General features: G+C 39.4%; 1 protein-coding gene across 5 annotated transcripts in view; it reads right to left on the bottom strand.

Moving 5' to 3' along the window:
* LOC143027682 (plasma membrane ascorbate-dependent reductase CYBRD1-like) overlaps positions 1-1753 on the bottom strand; it is a 37786-nt gene extending 36033 nt beyond the window's left edge. The window contains exon 1 of one of the 5 annotated variants that reach the window (XM_076189120.1): positions 1536-1753. Coding sequence is in view for 4 of the 5 variants with exons in the window: in XM_076189122.1 (XP_076045237.1) it covers positions 1363-1388 (26 nt within the window). In the remaining variant the exon portion in view is untranslated. Of the gene's footprint in view, positions 1-1362; positions 1514-1535 lie in introns of those variants that run through there. The other 4 variants (XM_076189122.1, XM_076189121.1, XM_076189118.1 and 1 more) reach the window with 4 other exon arrangements.
* Between the last annotated feature and the right edge of the window lie 13892 nt (positions 1754-15645).

The following is a 15645-nucleotide window of genomic DNA, read 5'->3' as shown; positions in this document are numbered from 1 at the left end:
TGACACCTTGGGATTCCTCTTCTTCTCGAATATCAATTCTAGAACGGCAGCCTGAGTAAATATCTTTGCTGGTTTAAGGCCTGGACTTAAACCTGGAAACTTAGCACATCTGACCTATAACAAAGGGTGCAGTTCTGAAAGCTCTAAACGGAGCGCCACTCAGGTATCATTTTCAGTTGAGGTAAAAGAGTACCATAAAGTCCAGAATATATTTATATGATTCGTATAGATACGTTAATGATCTCTCCCATACTTCCTGGATGTACTGTTTGCCTGATTATACGTATGACAGTGACTTATGCTGACCTTTTCTGATATGATATACATACATGCATACATATATATATATATATATATGAAAAGAAATCACAAACAACAGTGATTCACGAAATATGCAAGTAACCACTAGGAAAATGAGAACTTGGTAACCGAACGTTTTCGTCAATTTAAGACATTTTTAAAGGTACCTTTGGAAATGTCTTAAATAGACGAAAACGTTCGGTTACCAAGTTCTCATTTTCCTAGTGGTTACTTGTACATACACACACACACACACACACACACACGCACACACACACACACATATATATATATATATATATATATATATATATATATATATATACACATAAACTAAACACATTTGAATTGTCTGATCATGTAACGCTTGACATGGTTATACGGTATCACTGCAAAGCGTATTACAACACAGCGATGAAAAATATCTAGTGACATGGTAAAAGAACGCATCCTGACAAATAACGTGGTACTTCTACACTTTAGAACAAATCTTAAGAGAGCGGACTTTTTTTTTAATCACGTCCAGGTAGAAAAGGTAGAACGATAATTAACGTGGCAGTGGCGTTGACTTAAGAAGGAAGTTAAAGTAATACTTGAGTGAATTCTGACTCAAGTCCACGACGTCTTATTCTGAGTGCCAATAGCATTTCATAAGACATGGCATCACGAAAGACAAATTTCCTGTAAGAGTGTGTAGGAAATATATAGATGAGTGAAAAGGATATAATTGTGTGACAATAAAGAATAAAAAGTGTCGCTCGAAGGTCATCCAGGATGGATGGATTCTTCAATATAGGGGTCAGAATCAAATGTGAAAAAGATCTGATACCAAATAAAGGTTATAAGAAGCATTTATTGAGGTGACGTTGGCAACAGGATCGAAATAGAACAAATGCGGAGATAAAAAAAATGTAAATCAAGATAATTATTTTCCGTAGTCAATGAACTCGATTAAGGGGACAGTGACAAAGTTACACGCCATGCATGCGATGTACTACGATCGAAAGTCAAATAAACATGCGACGAAAAAGTCACACACGTATAAACCGAAAACCCACATACCTGGATAAGGTTGGCAGATCCTGCATCCATATAGTAGGAGGTATAAAAAGGATGGGAAAACCCTACACTAAGCAAGATCAACGACTCATTCCAACACTCCTCGAACTCAATCGAACACTTCTCGAATGCGTTCGAGAAGTCACACAAGGGAATAGAAACTCACGTACACACACCTGGAGAACGCACAAGGAATATGATCCTGTGTAGCCCCGTGACTTGTATTGCCACCGTCTCACTACCAACGGCCGTTAACGGTCACTTCGCGCTGCGTCCACCGACAACTCAGATATCGATGCACTTTACACAAACACTCCACATCCGTGACAGAAAAAAAAATTACGGAGGAACCGCTCCAACCTCTCGCCCTCGATGCCCACACGCGCTACACTGACCCTTCGTTGCTCTGACACTCAGAACAAGAGGCACTTGAAGATGAGCGAACACTCGAGGCTTGGCGCTCACGTATTCCTCGACAATCAACGGCAGTTAGAAGGAATCAGATTGCGAAATGACGTAACAAATGGCGACGGGGATGTCGCCGGGGACTTTGTGTGGTGTGGTGTGTGTGTGTATGTGTGAATTTACCTAATTGTAGTATACGAGTAAATACAGGAAATTAGCAACGCTCGTTGGGTCCCGTCTCCTACTCTCCAGTTTATCATACCTAGCCTCAAATTCGGATACAGTTCCAACTTAACCTGAGTGTACGTGCGAGTGTGTGCTATAGACTTGTCGACAACTGCCAATGTCATACATATGCGTAGATACCCAAATGCCATCAAAAACGTCACCTGAAATTGAAGGCTCAGCCCCGAGTGGCTGGCATTCTGTCCTTTCGTTGGCTTGACTATCCTACTTTTCCTCATAAGGGGGGCCGACAACCTGCTCCCACCCTCTTCCACTTCCTCCTCCTCTTCCTCCTCCATCCTCTCTTCCTCCTCTTCTTCCTGCTGCTATTCCTCCTGCTCCAACTTCCCCTCCTTCTCCTCCTTCTTCTCCTCTTCCTCCTTCAACGTTTCTCCTCGGAGAAATCAATGAGAGGACTCGAAGACGGTTGTCTGTTGCTGTGGGGACGCGGGTTTTCAGTCACTGAAGATCGAGGTAACAATGTTTATTCTCTCTCTCTCTCTCTCTCTCTCTCTCTCTCTCTCTCTCTCTCTCTCTCTCTCTCTCTCTCTCTCTCTCTCTCCCTCGCTACCTCCCTCCCTCTTTCTCTCTACCCTCTCTCTCTCTCTCTCTCTCTCTGAGTTCGTACGCGAAATTGATTTTACTCTCAACTCAGGAAGTGCCACTGTTGCAGTGGCTCTATGGTCAATCCCCTTGAGGTGTATACAATGGAAAGATGGTGTAAAGGATATACCTGTATCATTGGACAGTTTATAGGATTGAACCATCCTTCTCAGAAAGGATCAGATACCGAGAGAAGTGAAGTGTGTGTGTGTGTTTGTATGTGTGATTCACCATGGTTCACCATGGTCTTGGATCACGTGTTGGACTTGTGATCGACAGCTATTTCCCTCCCGGAAGAGAGCTCAGAGTTCATATATGACCGATCTATGGGTAATACTGTGACCTTATACGCGCGCACACACCCAACTCCCCGCCTACGAGATTTAGAGTAACGGCTCGCAGCGCAGCGATACTGAAATTATTTCAGCCGTGGGCGAGATTCGAACCCAGACCGCCGTAGTGGCAGCCGGGAACTCGACCAACTGCACCACGAGTTGTGTCGGTGTGTGTATGTGTAAAAACGAATAAATGAATAAATAAGGTAATCATATCCTGTTTACAGCAACCCAAGAACCGAAAAAATACCGAAGTTGACAGATCCACATTAATTAAGAGGATCATAACTAGATTTGAAAAAAAAGTTGCAGACAAACACAGTGTAACCCAAGATACACACACAGAGAAACACGTGTTTTATCGAGTTAATTAACCAAGAGAGATTTGAGATTTGTGGTTTGATTTAGCAACACAAGGGTTGAGAGAGAGAGAGAGCGAGAGAGAGAATCGACTTGAAATGGTGGTGGTATGAGCGGTGGTGGTGGTGGTATGTGGAGATATTGGCTAATGACATCTTTCAAATATAGCGACAAAGAAATGGAATCTGAGTTGGTTGAAGCGGAGTCTAGTACACTTGTACTCCGTACTAGAAAGTAGACTTCCAAACTTCATTAGGTGTACTTATTACCAGTAAATTGTATAGATAAGGTAGATACTCTTAAACAGAAATTGTGGTGAAAATCTACGTTTTGATGGTAGATAACATTCTCCAGAAATGGTGAAAAGTTTTAGAAATATCATCGTTGAGTCTTAGGGCTGTGTTTTCAGTCGCAGTGTAATCATTGTAATAATGATAATGATAAGGGTGATGATGATGATGATGTCATTGTTGTCGTTGTCGTCGTCAGCGTTGTTGATGTGTCATCATAGACGATAGTAATAATATTGATCAAACCCGCAGCCCCACAGTGTTTGCCAACGGTCCTCAGTATTTTTGGGAAGAAATGTCGGACTGCGTCGTGTTAGTTCCCGTGACATCGGCTCGTAATAGCAGAAGATCAGTCGCCGGTTGAAGAAGAAATACAGTTAAAGATATAAACTCAAACTCAGCATCCCAGTCCCATGCAGTGGGAAGTGAGAAACCCATGGTAGGCCAAAGCCCTGTCAGTTCCAAGAAGCCGTTGGATTTCATAGCCCGACGTTGGGTCGCCTCCCTGCCTGGCCAGGGCTCTCTGGAGCGAACGCGATATAGCCCGTAGAAGGGCCCGGGAATCGAACTCACGACCACCTGGTCGCGCGGCTCGTAAGTGAGGTTGATAAAGCGGTTTCTTGGGCCTCTGTATGGGTGACAAGGTCCTTTCGGCTGAATAAAATCACCTGCCAGACTTATTGCCCGGGTCACGAGCAGCAGTTAGATTTTATGTTATATATCTTATTCTATTATATATATATATATATATATATATATATATATATATATATACATATATATATATATATATATACATATATATACACACAACACTGAATGGTTCCCAGTGAACAGATATACATTTTTATCAACCACAATGCACTTTAATGCCAAGCCATCAATATCGAGAGAGACTCGAGGAGTCAACATACAAAAATTGAAACATGGTACGGCCAAGGACTCGAACCGGGGCCAGCACGTGATAAGTGTTTGTGACTTAACCGATTGCGCCATCAATATATATATATATATATATATATATATGTATATATATACATATATATATATACATTATATATATAATATATATATATATATATTTTTTTTTTTTTTTTTTTTTTTTTTTTTTTTTTTTTTCTCCTGAAGACCGACGATATGATAATTAAGTTACAATTTGAGCTTCCGTCGTGCTTTTGTCGGTATAATTTTTCGCAAACCCCGACTCGACCCTGACCCGAAGAAAGTAGAAAGAAAAAGGAAAACATGCGCTCAAGATACTACGACATACCTAATGATTTCTTATGGAAAAAGGAGAGTTTTCGCTCTGCATTGTGTGTCACAATTTTTTCGTCAAAACGTGTCGACACAAACATCAAAACACTGTTGTAATCGCAAGCGTCATCTACGCTTTCCCATGGGCGCTGTTGCCAAATGTGTGTGCGTGTGTTTCACCACCATGGTCTTGGATCACGTGTTGGACTCGTGATCGACAGATATTTCCCTCCCGGAAGAGAGCTCATATATGACCGATCTATGGGTAATGCTGTGACCTTACACGTACACACACACACACACACACACACACACACAACTCCCCGCCATCGAGAGTTGGAGTAACGACTCGCTGCGCAGCGATACTGAAATTACTTCAGCCCTGGGCTGGAACCCGGACTGCCGTAGTTGCGGCCGGGAACACTACCATTGCGCCATCGAGTGTGTGCGAGCACGTGTGCATCTTCGTCCAGATTCCGCCAAAATGAATGTGGCATTTTTTATTTGTTTAGAGCTACCAAACAGTAGAATAGAGATAAAGTATTCCAAAAGTTGTAACATAATTAAGAGAGTATAATTTTATCTATAGAATATATATATATATTTATATATATATGTGTGTGTGTGTGTGTGTGTGTCGGAAATTATGTGATTGACATCGTCGTCATTAACGATTCTATACAGGTATTACAACGACGAAAGTCCATCAAGGATACGTTCCTGCTTCACCACTACCTATAGGTCGGCTTGGTCCTTCGTAAAATTGAGATTAGGACGGCAGTTAGCAGTCGACTCCAATCCTGCTGGTCTAGATTAACCCCGAGGATGAAGGATTATATAGCCTCGATAGCGTGATTGGTAGAAGCATATAATTGCAAACGTACAAGTCCTTGGTTCGAGTACTGGGACAACTCTCGGAAATTATGTGATATATATATATATATATATATATATATATATATATATATATATATATATATATATATATATATATATATATATATATATATATGTATGTATGTACGGAAAATAAGTCCTTAGTGCCTGACAACTGCAGGCACTAAGGTCCTTTATTATGTAAACATCGTAATATTCATTAGATCATTAAATATACTGGGAATAATGCTATCAATATAATAAAATTTGACTTTTTTCGTTTGTTAAATATAAATATACAAATTTATCAAAACCCACATTTTTTTTCAAAGGGTTTTACAAAAATATATAAATGAAATAATGATTATAAATGAAAAAGAAAACCGATTCGCAATTGTTTTCTTTTGTGGAATCTTCTCGAAGCTAAACGGTTGACGATAATTCATTCCAAGAACAAGACAGCATCTGCCGTTACATACGTGCAAAGTATAAATATATTCAACTCCAACCCGTTTTCTCTTCAATATATAAATAGGAAAAATTTAAATAGAGTATGTAATTTCACATGAATACAAAAAATGTGAGGGGTAGAGGGGATGCGGGTCTGCTGGAAACAAAAAGGGGTCTTCGTGTACAAGATGGTCTGGGAACCTCTGAAACGAAGTATCATTCATCAACGCTCTGAACAGGTGCCTAATCCTCTTGAATGGAACCTGATCGTGTTAGCTAATTGGGGATAATTGCCTCATAAAGTGGAATCATGTCACTGTAACGTGGATACCATGAATTACGTTTTCTATTCAGATTTTCCCTGAGAATTATATCGGAATATGAAGTGGGGATGTTGCAGTCACCCCCTAATTTCTTCGAAATGTTAATTGAATGTTTGAGGTTATTCCGTCAGTGGTGACGCAGCTAAGAAGAATATCTACTGAGGTCCCCTGAAAGACGAGACAGCCTCTGTACCTTTGTAACACTGTGGCCTCGCCCGAGTTGCTAAGGCTGTATTGTATGGTGAGAAACGATACATGTAAAGTCTTTGTATGTTGGAATGACTGTGGTTGTGAATAAAGTCTGAAATCAGTGCTAGCATATATATATATATATATATATATATATATATATATATATATATATATATATATATATATATATATATATATATATATATATATATAATTCACTTTAATTCTAAGCCATCAACATCGAGAAACTCGAGGAGGCATACATGCAGAAATTGATACGTGGTCAATGTCACTTGTTATGTGCTAGCGGAGGTTCAATCCCTTAGCTGTACCACGTTTCAATTTCTGCATGTATGCCTCCTCGATTTTATCGATGTTCATGGCTTAGAATTAAAGTAAATTGTGGTTGATAAGTGTGTGTGTGTGTGTGTGTGTGTGTGTGTATATATATATATATATATATATATATACATATATGTTTATTTTTTTTCTTTATTTTTTTAAATGCGATATGAGATTTGGAAGAAAATCGAGGTTGAGGGATCCACACACATGTTGAGAATTGATGAAAAATGAGCGATAAAAGTTTAGAGCCACTGAGCTGGATGAACTTGAATGCAAACGTTTTACAGGAAAGACTCGAAGAGTCCGGGCGTGTTGATGGCTACAACCACGAAACCACAAACATTTGCAAGTTTTGGCCAACAGGATTTACTCCTGTTACGCGTTTTGCCACAAGTCTTGCCGTAAATAAACAAAAAGATAACAAATGTGACCGTAAACAGTTGTAGTCTTGTTTGTTTTCATGACAAAATGCTCAAACGTAATTAATACTTTTGTTGTTGTTTGTGCCAATATGTGAACATTCACGAAGACGGCTTTCTTTTCAGCTTCCTAAATGCTCAAGGAACAACATATATATATATATATATATATATATATATATATGTATATATATATGTATATATATATACATTTTATATTATATAATATTTATATATATGTGCGTGTGTATATATATACATATATATATATATGTATTTATATATATATGAATATATATATATACATATATATAGATATACATATATATATTTATATATAAAACTGGGACCCATTCAGTGTTGTACAAATATTCTCCCGCGTTCATATACTTACCAATTGTACTATTATAGTGGAGATGGGTTGAACGCAAAATTTCGTATACTTGTATGTAACTCGAGCATACAAATATATAAGAAAAGTTGCGGAAATGGGTGAGAGCTTTTAAAGATGGCCGTACAGTGCCCGTCCACACGCAGCCAATCAAACTCAATATGTGATCAGATCACTTGGCTGGGAACAACTTGATCACCCTCCATACAGCCCCGATCTAGCGCCCAGTGACTACCACGTCTTCCTGCATTTGAAGAAGTATCTGGGTGGTCAGCGCCACGATGACGATGTCAAAACGGCCGTGTTGCAGTGGTTCGGCGGCAGATTTCTACGAGGATGGTATTCAAAAGCTGGTTGTACGATATGAAATTATATTGAAAAGTAGATTACAGTACAGGATTTCATGTAAAAATAAGATTGTTACAAAAAGTCTACTTGTTTTATTATTATTTCAAAACGGTACTTAAAAAACACGCCCCGTGTGTGTGTGTGTGTGTGTGTATATATATATATATATATATATATATATATATATATATATATATATATATATATATATATATATATATATATATATATATATATATATATATATATAAGAATAAAAATAATCGTTCATACTTCTTTAAATGAACAAATATATTCTTAAGTATTGACGGTGTGCCCGATCAGCCTATTGCCTGGATCACAGCCGTGAGATGAAGAAAAGATCAAGTTGAAAAGCTCTGACCCATCAGGCTTGTGACCTCTCACGCCCGTTGTTGACGCTGCAATGAGTAATCATTCCTATGCATGTGCGTTTGCTTCTTAGTTAAGTCTAGTTAAAAACACTGGAGTCTACAAATGTGATTGAATGATACTTAATGAGGTTAGATCCTTTTTTATGGTGGTTTATCTTAATGGGGATTTGATCATTCTTAATGGGGTTGGATTCCTCTAAGAATCCCAATCCTCTGAGAAGAATTCACTTCAAGAAGGATCTAATCACCTTAAAAGGGATCCAAACCCCTTAAGAGGTATCCAGCCCCTTTAGGAGGGATCCAATCACCTTAAAAGGGATCAACCCCTTTAGGAGGGATCCAATCCCTTTAGGAGGGGTCTAGTCACCTTAAGAGGTATCCAACCCCTTTAGGAGGGAACCAATCACCTTAAAAGCGATCCAACCCCTTTAGGAGGGATCCAATCACCTTAAAAGTGATCTAACCCCTTTGGGAGGGGATCCAAACCCCTTCAGGAGGGATCCAATCACCTTAAAAGTGACCCAACCCCTTTAGGAGTCATCCAATCACCTTAAAAGATATCCAACCCCTCTAGGAGGGGTGCAATCACATTAAAAGGTATCCAACCGCTTTAAGAGGGATCAAATCACCTGAAAAGGGATCCAACATCTTTAGGAGGTGTCCAATCACCATAAAAGGTACCCAACCCCTTTAAGAGAGATCCAACGCCTTTAGGAGGGGGTCCAATCACCTTGAAAGGGACCTAACCCTTTTAAGAGTGATCCAATCACCTTAAAAGGTATCCAAACCCTTTAGGAGGGGTTCAATCACCTTAAAAGGTATCCAACCCCTTTAGGAGGAATCCAATCACCTTAAAAGGGATCCAACTCCTTTAGGATGGATCCAATCACCTTAAAAGGTATCCAACCCCTTTAGGAGGGGTCCAATCACCTTAAAAGGGATCCAAACCCTAAGAAGGATCCAACATCTTTAGGAGGGATCCAATCACCTTAAAAGGGATCCAACCCCTTTAGGAGGGGTGCAATCACCATAAAAGGTATCCAACCCCTTTAAGAGGAATCCAATCACATTGAAAGGGATCCAACCTCTTTAAGAGAGATCCAACCCCTTTAGGAGGGGTCCAATCACCTTAAAATGTATCCAAACCCCTTTAGGAGGAATCAACTTACCTTAAAAGGTATCCAACCCCTTTAGGAGGGTTCCAATCACCTTAAAAGGTATCCAACCCCTTTAAGAGGGATCCATTTACCTTAAAAAGGATCCAATCACCTTAAAAAGGATTCAACCCCTTTAAGAGGGATCCAATCACCTTGATATGGATCAAACCCCTTTAGGAGGCATCCAATCACATGAAAAGTTATCCAAACCCCTTAAGAGGGATCCAGTTACCTTATAAGGGATCAAACCCCTTTCGGAGGGACCAGATCACCTTAAAAGGGACTCAGCCCCTTTAGGAGGGGTCCAATCACCTTAAAAGGTATTCAACCCCTTTTAGAGAGATCAAACCCCTTTAGGAGGGATCCAAACCCCCTTAAGAGGGATCCAATCCCTTTAAGAGAGATCCACCCCTTTAGGAGGAATCCAGTCACCTTAAAATGGATCCAACCCCTTTAAGAGGGACCCAACCTCTGTAGGAAGAATCCCAAACCCTTAAGCCAGGCCCGGGGAGTGTAACGAATCCTAAAGGCAGGTTTCCTCTATGAATAATAAAATAAATTCAGGGATTTCCTCTACGATGAATAAGGTAATTAATTTCATTCATTGTAGAGGGAATCCGTTACGCCAGCGTTTCCCAACCTGGGGATGTGCTGGGAAGTGATACGCACAATAATTACATTGATATATGTACCATTGATTACCCAGTTGTGCATGTTTGACTTTTTTCCATGCTATTTTATTTTTCTAGGGTGTTCTTATTTCTTCTACAAACAGTAGTGTCAGTTTGTTTCAGTTCGAAGGAATCAAGAAAATAGATCATCAGGACTTCGGTTTCTTTTATCCCTCTAAAGCGGCCCATACACGTTCAATTATATTGCGCAATTTCATTGCCCATACACGGTGAATTTGTCAATTCAGAGTATTGACAATGATCGTGTATGGGCCGCTTAATAACAAGATAGGTGTGCTGGACTGCTCAGACATGACAACAGGGGGTGCTGTGGTCGAAAAAGGTTGGGAAACGCTGCTCTACGATGAATAAGATGATTCATTTCAGTCGTTGTAGATGGAATCCCTTATGCCATTAAAGGGTTAACGTCTTAAAGGAACCACATTAGGGATATAAACCTGACGAAGAAGAAAACTGTGACTGAGCCAGAGGTGCTTAATGTACTGTGGAAAAACTCTCTTTTCATGAGGATATATAGAGTATCAGGCTCGTTTCACACGTGTCGACTTTTCGCCGTCAGCCGTCCACGACACGACTTCGTGCTTTCAAATACCCATGGGTGTCTATGGACACTTTACACGTGGTCGTCACGTGTGGAAGCGTCCATGTCTGTGGTTTATTTATCTGATGATCGACCATAGTTGTTTGAGAGTACGACGTCGTGTCGTGAAGTTTCTCCGTTATGTCCTATCTACTCATGGGTGTCCAAAAGAATGCCTTCCCCGCCTCTTAGAAAAAAAAAACCAGGATGTGTTTTAAACTTAGCCGGACGTCACGTACAATTTCTTAATATTTCAAGTTGTAGAATACCAGTGTACGTATGATTGATGAAAGTCAAAATGTAACTCATATAGATATTGTAAATATATCTTATCATCTCTATATTCAACGTAGCTGTGTCTCCATTCGATACTAGCGTGCACACGTGCGCACGCATTCATATGCTACGAAATGGTAGTTTCAACGACGAGACTAGCGTCTCCCTAGAGACTTCCATTGTTCGATGACCAAGCTCACTGACCATTCTTGACAACAAAATATTCTCGGTGTCTCAGGTCAAGAGCTCAACTAGACAAAGGGCCCAGCTGCGTTTCGGGTCAACCTCTGCACATTATTGGCCGACGTCTAAACTGACGCGACGAAACCTTGTCAATCTTTGCTATGATATGGCAACTATACATATATAGTTAATATGTGTCTGGCAGAACTCCGAGCCCTCCTGGGGGCTTGCCGTGTATTTTGTAGTTAGATCTGAACTTGGAGAAGTAACGCCAAGAACTCCGCCCGAGTTTCTTTTACCACCAATTCCAAATGTAGAGTACCACAACCTACATATAAGCCCGTGCGTTCAATTTTAAGTGTGTATCTTGATATAGCCCTATACCATTAACCATATCATTATGTATAATATATTTAATTTTGCCCTCCATTCCCACTACAAAAATTCCTACAGACTTCCCAGTCTGTACTTCTCAACATTTATCGTCCTCATCCTCTCCTCTTGACCCTATTGCCTCTGGTTCCGTCTTCCCTTGGGTCTTCCCATTAGTCTCAACCCCCGCGGTGTCCAAAGACATCAAATGCGCGAATGCTTCGGCGTCCATTCTGATGTGTCTGTACCATTTCATTGGGTTTCCATTGAGTCAATACCCACCACCCTCACAACATTTACATTTCTCTCAGCGGACCTGCTGTCTATATACTTCGTCCTGTTACATTGTTTCTGACCCAGGGCAGTGGGCGGGATACAGGGATGACCCGTCATCCACGAGGAGCTAAGATGAGAAGGATGGTGGATGGGTGGGAGGGAGTGCGTGCCTATCTAATAGGGGTTAGAAGACTTTGGTATATAGGTAGATATGTTTATCTATTTATTTTTGCTTTCACATGGTATATAGATAGATTCCTCCTGCGTATCAAGAAAAGAGCGAAAGGAGTGAAAGCCCTCTTATTAAAAAGAAACCAAATAATGGGTATCGTCTCTGTCTGTTATCTCCTCCTCTTGTCTTTCTTTCCAAGGTTTTTCTCTCGCCAGAACTTCAAAGCAGAGCTATTCATCTAATGAAAAGGGGAAGTATGTCAGTAGGGCAGCTGCTAAGATACGTGTGCTAGAGTACGCTTGCCTAGAGAAACATAATCTGGCCGAGCCAGGAGGCAGGAGGAGGAAGAGGAGGAGGAGGAGGAGTTGTCCGCTACGCTGGATCGTGACGCACGCGGTCGGGTCGTGTTACCTACTAACGTTTGTGTCGTAGGTCTTTATGCCAAGTGTCATTTACCTATTATTTGTTTATTTCGTTTATATATCTGACATATCTCCGATTGTTTATCAGCTTGATATTGATGTATTCATTTATGTATGAATCGTAGGTCTTTATGCGAAGTGTCATTTATCTATTATTTCGTTTATATATCTGATATACCTCTGCTTGTTTTTTCAGCTTGGTATTGATGTATTCATTTATTTATTTATGAATTGTAGGTTTTATGCTAAGTGTCATTTATCTATTATTTATTTCCTTTATATATCTGATATAGCTCTGATTGTTTATCAAATTTATATATTCTTAGTTATTTATGAATCGTAGGTCTCTGTATATATGCGAGTATCCATTGATCTATCAATTGTTTATTTCGTCAAGTATCTGTTGGTTTATTTACCTATTTATTAATTTTAATCGTTTATCGGATTCATATATATATATATATATATATATATATATATATATATATATATATATATATGCAAAGTAGACCACTTGGAAAAAAGAAACTAACGAAGCAGAGCGCTTTCGTATATTACATCTTCAGTGCAACAAGTACATAGTGATAGGAATACATAGACAATATATACATGATACAAAGGAACAAGGACAGTTTGAATAAGCGTAGCGACCAATTACCCCCTGGAGAGCGGAAGGTCATTGTCAATTATCTTAAGATGGTGGGGCGACATCAGGTCACAGTCGCCAAGGTCACTGTTTCTACTAATGATATAGGGCGACATTAGGTCAATTCATTGGGTTACATTTTACCTGATATTATCTTACTAATTTCTTGACAAATGAAATTATCAAGTTTGTACAAGCCTTTATGTAGGTTGGTATTTTGATTACCTACATAAAGGCTTGTACAAACTTGATAATTTCATTTGTCAAGAAATTAGTAAGATAATATCAGGTAAAATGTAACCCAACGAATTGACCTAATGTCGCCCTATATCATTAGTAGAAACAGTGACCTTGGCGACTGTGACCTGATGTCGCCCCACCATCTTAAGATAATTGACAATGACCTTCCGCTCTCCAGGGGGTAATTGGTCGCTACGCTTATTCAAACTGTCCTTGTTCCTTTGTATCATGTATATATTGTCTATGTATTCCTATGACTATGTACTTGTTGCACTGAAGATGTAATATACGAAAGCGCTCTGCTTCGTTAGTTTCTTTTTTCCAAGTGGTCTACTTTGTATAAGGGAACACACGTACCCGTGTTCTTATTAGCATATATATATATATATATATATATATATATATATATATATATATATATATATATATATATTGATCTCTGCTTGTTTGTCAATTTCATGTTTATGTATCTATGAGTCGTGGGTCTTTATGCGAATATTCATTGATCAAGAATAAGGGCGATAATTTGATCATTTCCCAACGTTTCTATCCTTGGGGATTGCATTTTTAGAGTTATGTAGTGAAGTGTTTGAATCCTGCACTCCTCTCGGGAGAAAAGAGAGAGAGGAAATCACTATTCCCGTCCCCAGCAACGACCTACCCCAACAGACCCTAAAGTTGCAAGTCAACTCGTACTCTCGTCAACTCATACCCAACCCGAGTCGACTCGTAACCTACCCGAGTCAACTCGTAACCTACCCGAGTCAATGGGACCTTTCGCAGTCAGGCTCGTAGATTCCTATTAGCGCTAGAATTTTCAATTGTCTCGGATTTCACGAGGCAAAGGGGTGACTTAGCTAATTTGGAAACCGATATTTAAAAAAAGATACGACATAAATTGCTGCATAAATGTATTTAAAATTAAAAACATGACTCTTAATGTTATAATTTTTACTTACTGGTGTGTGATAAGGCTTTGTTAATTTAATTATAAGGTAAAACTAAAAATAGGTAATTATTTTTACTGAAGTAAGTATGAGCAGTAAAAATAAGAGGGTGTTGATTTCGGTTTGTGCATTTTATCTGAAAGTGTTCAAAAATAATGTCACGCCCTGTATATGAAGATAATCAGTGAGATAAAAAATAACAACAGTGGTGGCGGACGTACGAAGTTAACGACGTTTTTGTAAAGAATAGCCTCTTAGATCTGCTGGGAGCTATTTTCAAACAAATATGACTAATTTTACGTGTGCCGTGGCAGACTGCACGTCAGATTCAAGAAAAAGTAAGAGAAAGACAAATGTTAATCGTACCGAAAAAATTAAGTCTTCGATGCAAAATTATATTTTCGATACATTACATGGATTTGCCTATTGCTTGGTGCATTCAAATGAAAGTATATATCAGTATACGTCCATTGAAGTCGGTAGAAAATGACAAATTGCTTGGCTTGATACAAATATAGGCTGTTTTACGAATATCATCTGTAATTATAAATAGAGGCTCAAACAATGCTATATGCCGTTTGCAATCATGAAATTAATTGACTTAAATTTCAGACACAATAATGTACAACGATACACCTCTGTAAGCTTATAAAACTTGCCCAAAAAAGTATTTATTTTCCGGCAAGAATTACAAAATCTGGCGGTGTCTGGTATCAAATCGCTCACTGCGAAAGGTCCCATTCGTAACCTATCCGAGTCAACTCGTAACCTACCCGAGTCAACTTGTAACCTACCGATGTCAACTCGTAACCTACCCGAGTCAACTCGTAACCTACCCGAGTCAACTCGTACCCAACCCAAAATTAGTACAGGATTCTTCAGACGCGATTGTTGACTCGTGTGCAACTTGACCAGGGTTCGAGTTGACTTTGAAATATTTCTAAAGCGCACAATGATGAACGGGGGACGGCTTCGGCAACAGCAGCTACTCATCACCACCTTTTTTCTCATCCATCTCAGAAAAACGCTAATCAGGGCTACCAACACAACGACTTCTGGCACGGAAGGATTGGTACCCGTGCAGGAAAGCCGCTTCGGTGGTGGAGCAGTACGAT

The sequence above is a fragment of the Oratosquilla oratoria genome, chromosome 8 (genome assembly GCF_046742065.1).
Source record: "Oratosquilla oratoria isolate Oo_2021 chromosome 8, ASM4674206v1, whole genome shotgun sequence".
Lineage (NCBI taxonomy): Eukaryota > Metazoa > Arthropoda > Malacostraca > Stomatopoda > Squillidae > Oratosquilla > Oratosquilla oratoria.
This window is presented reverse-complemented; position numbering and strand designations above follow the sequence as displayed.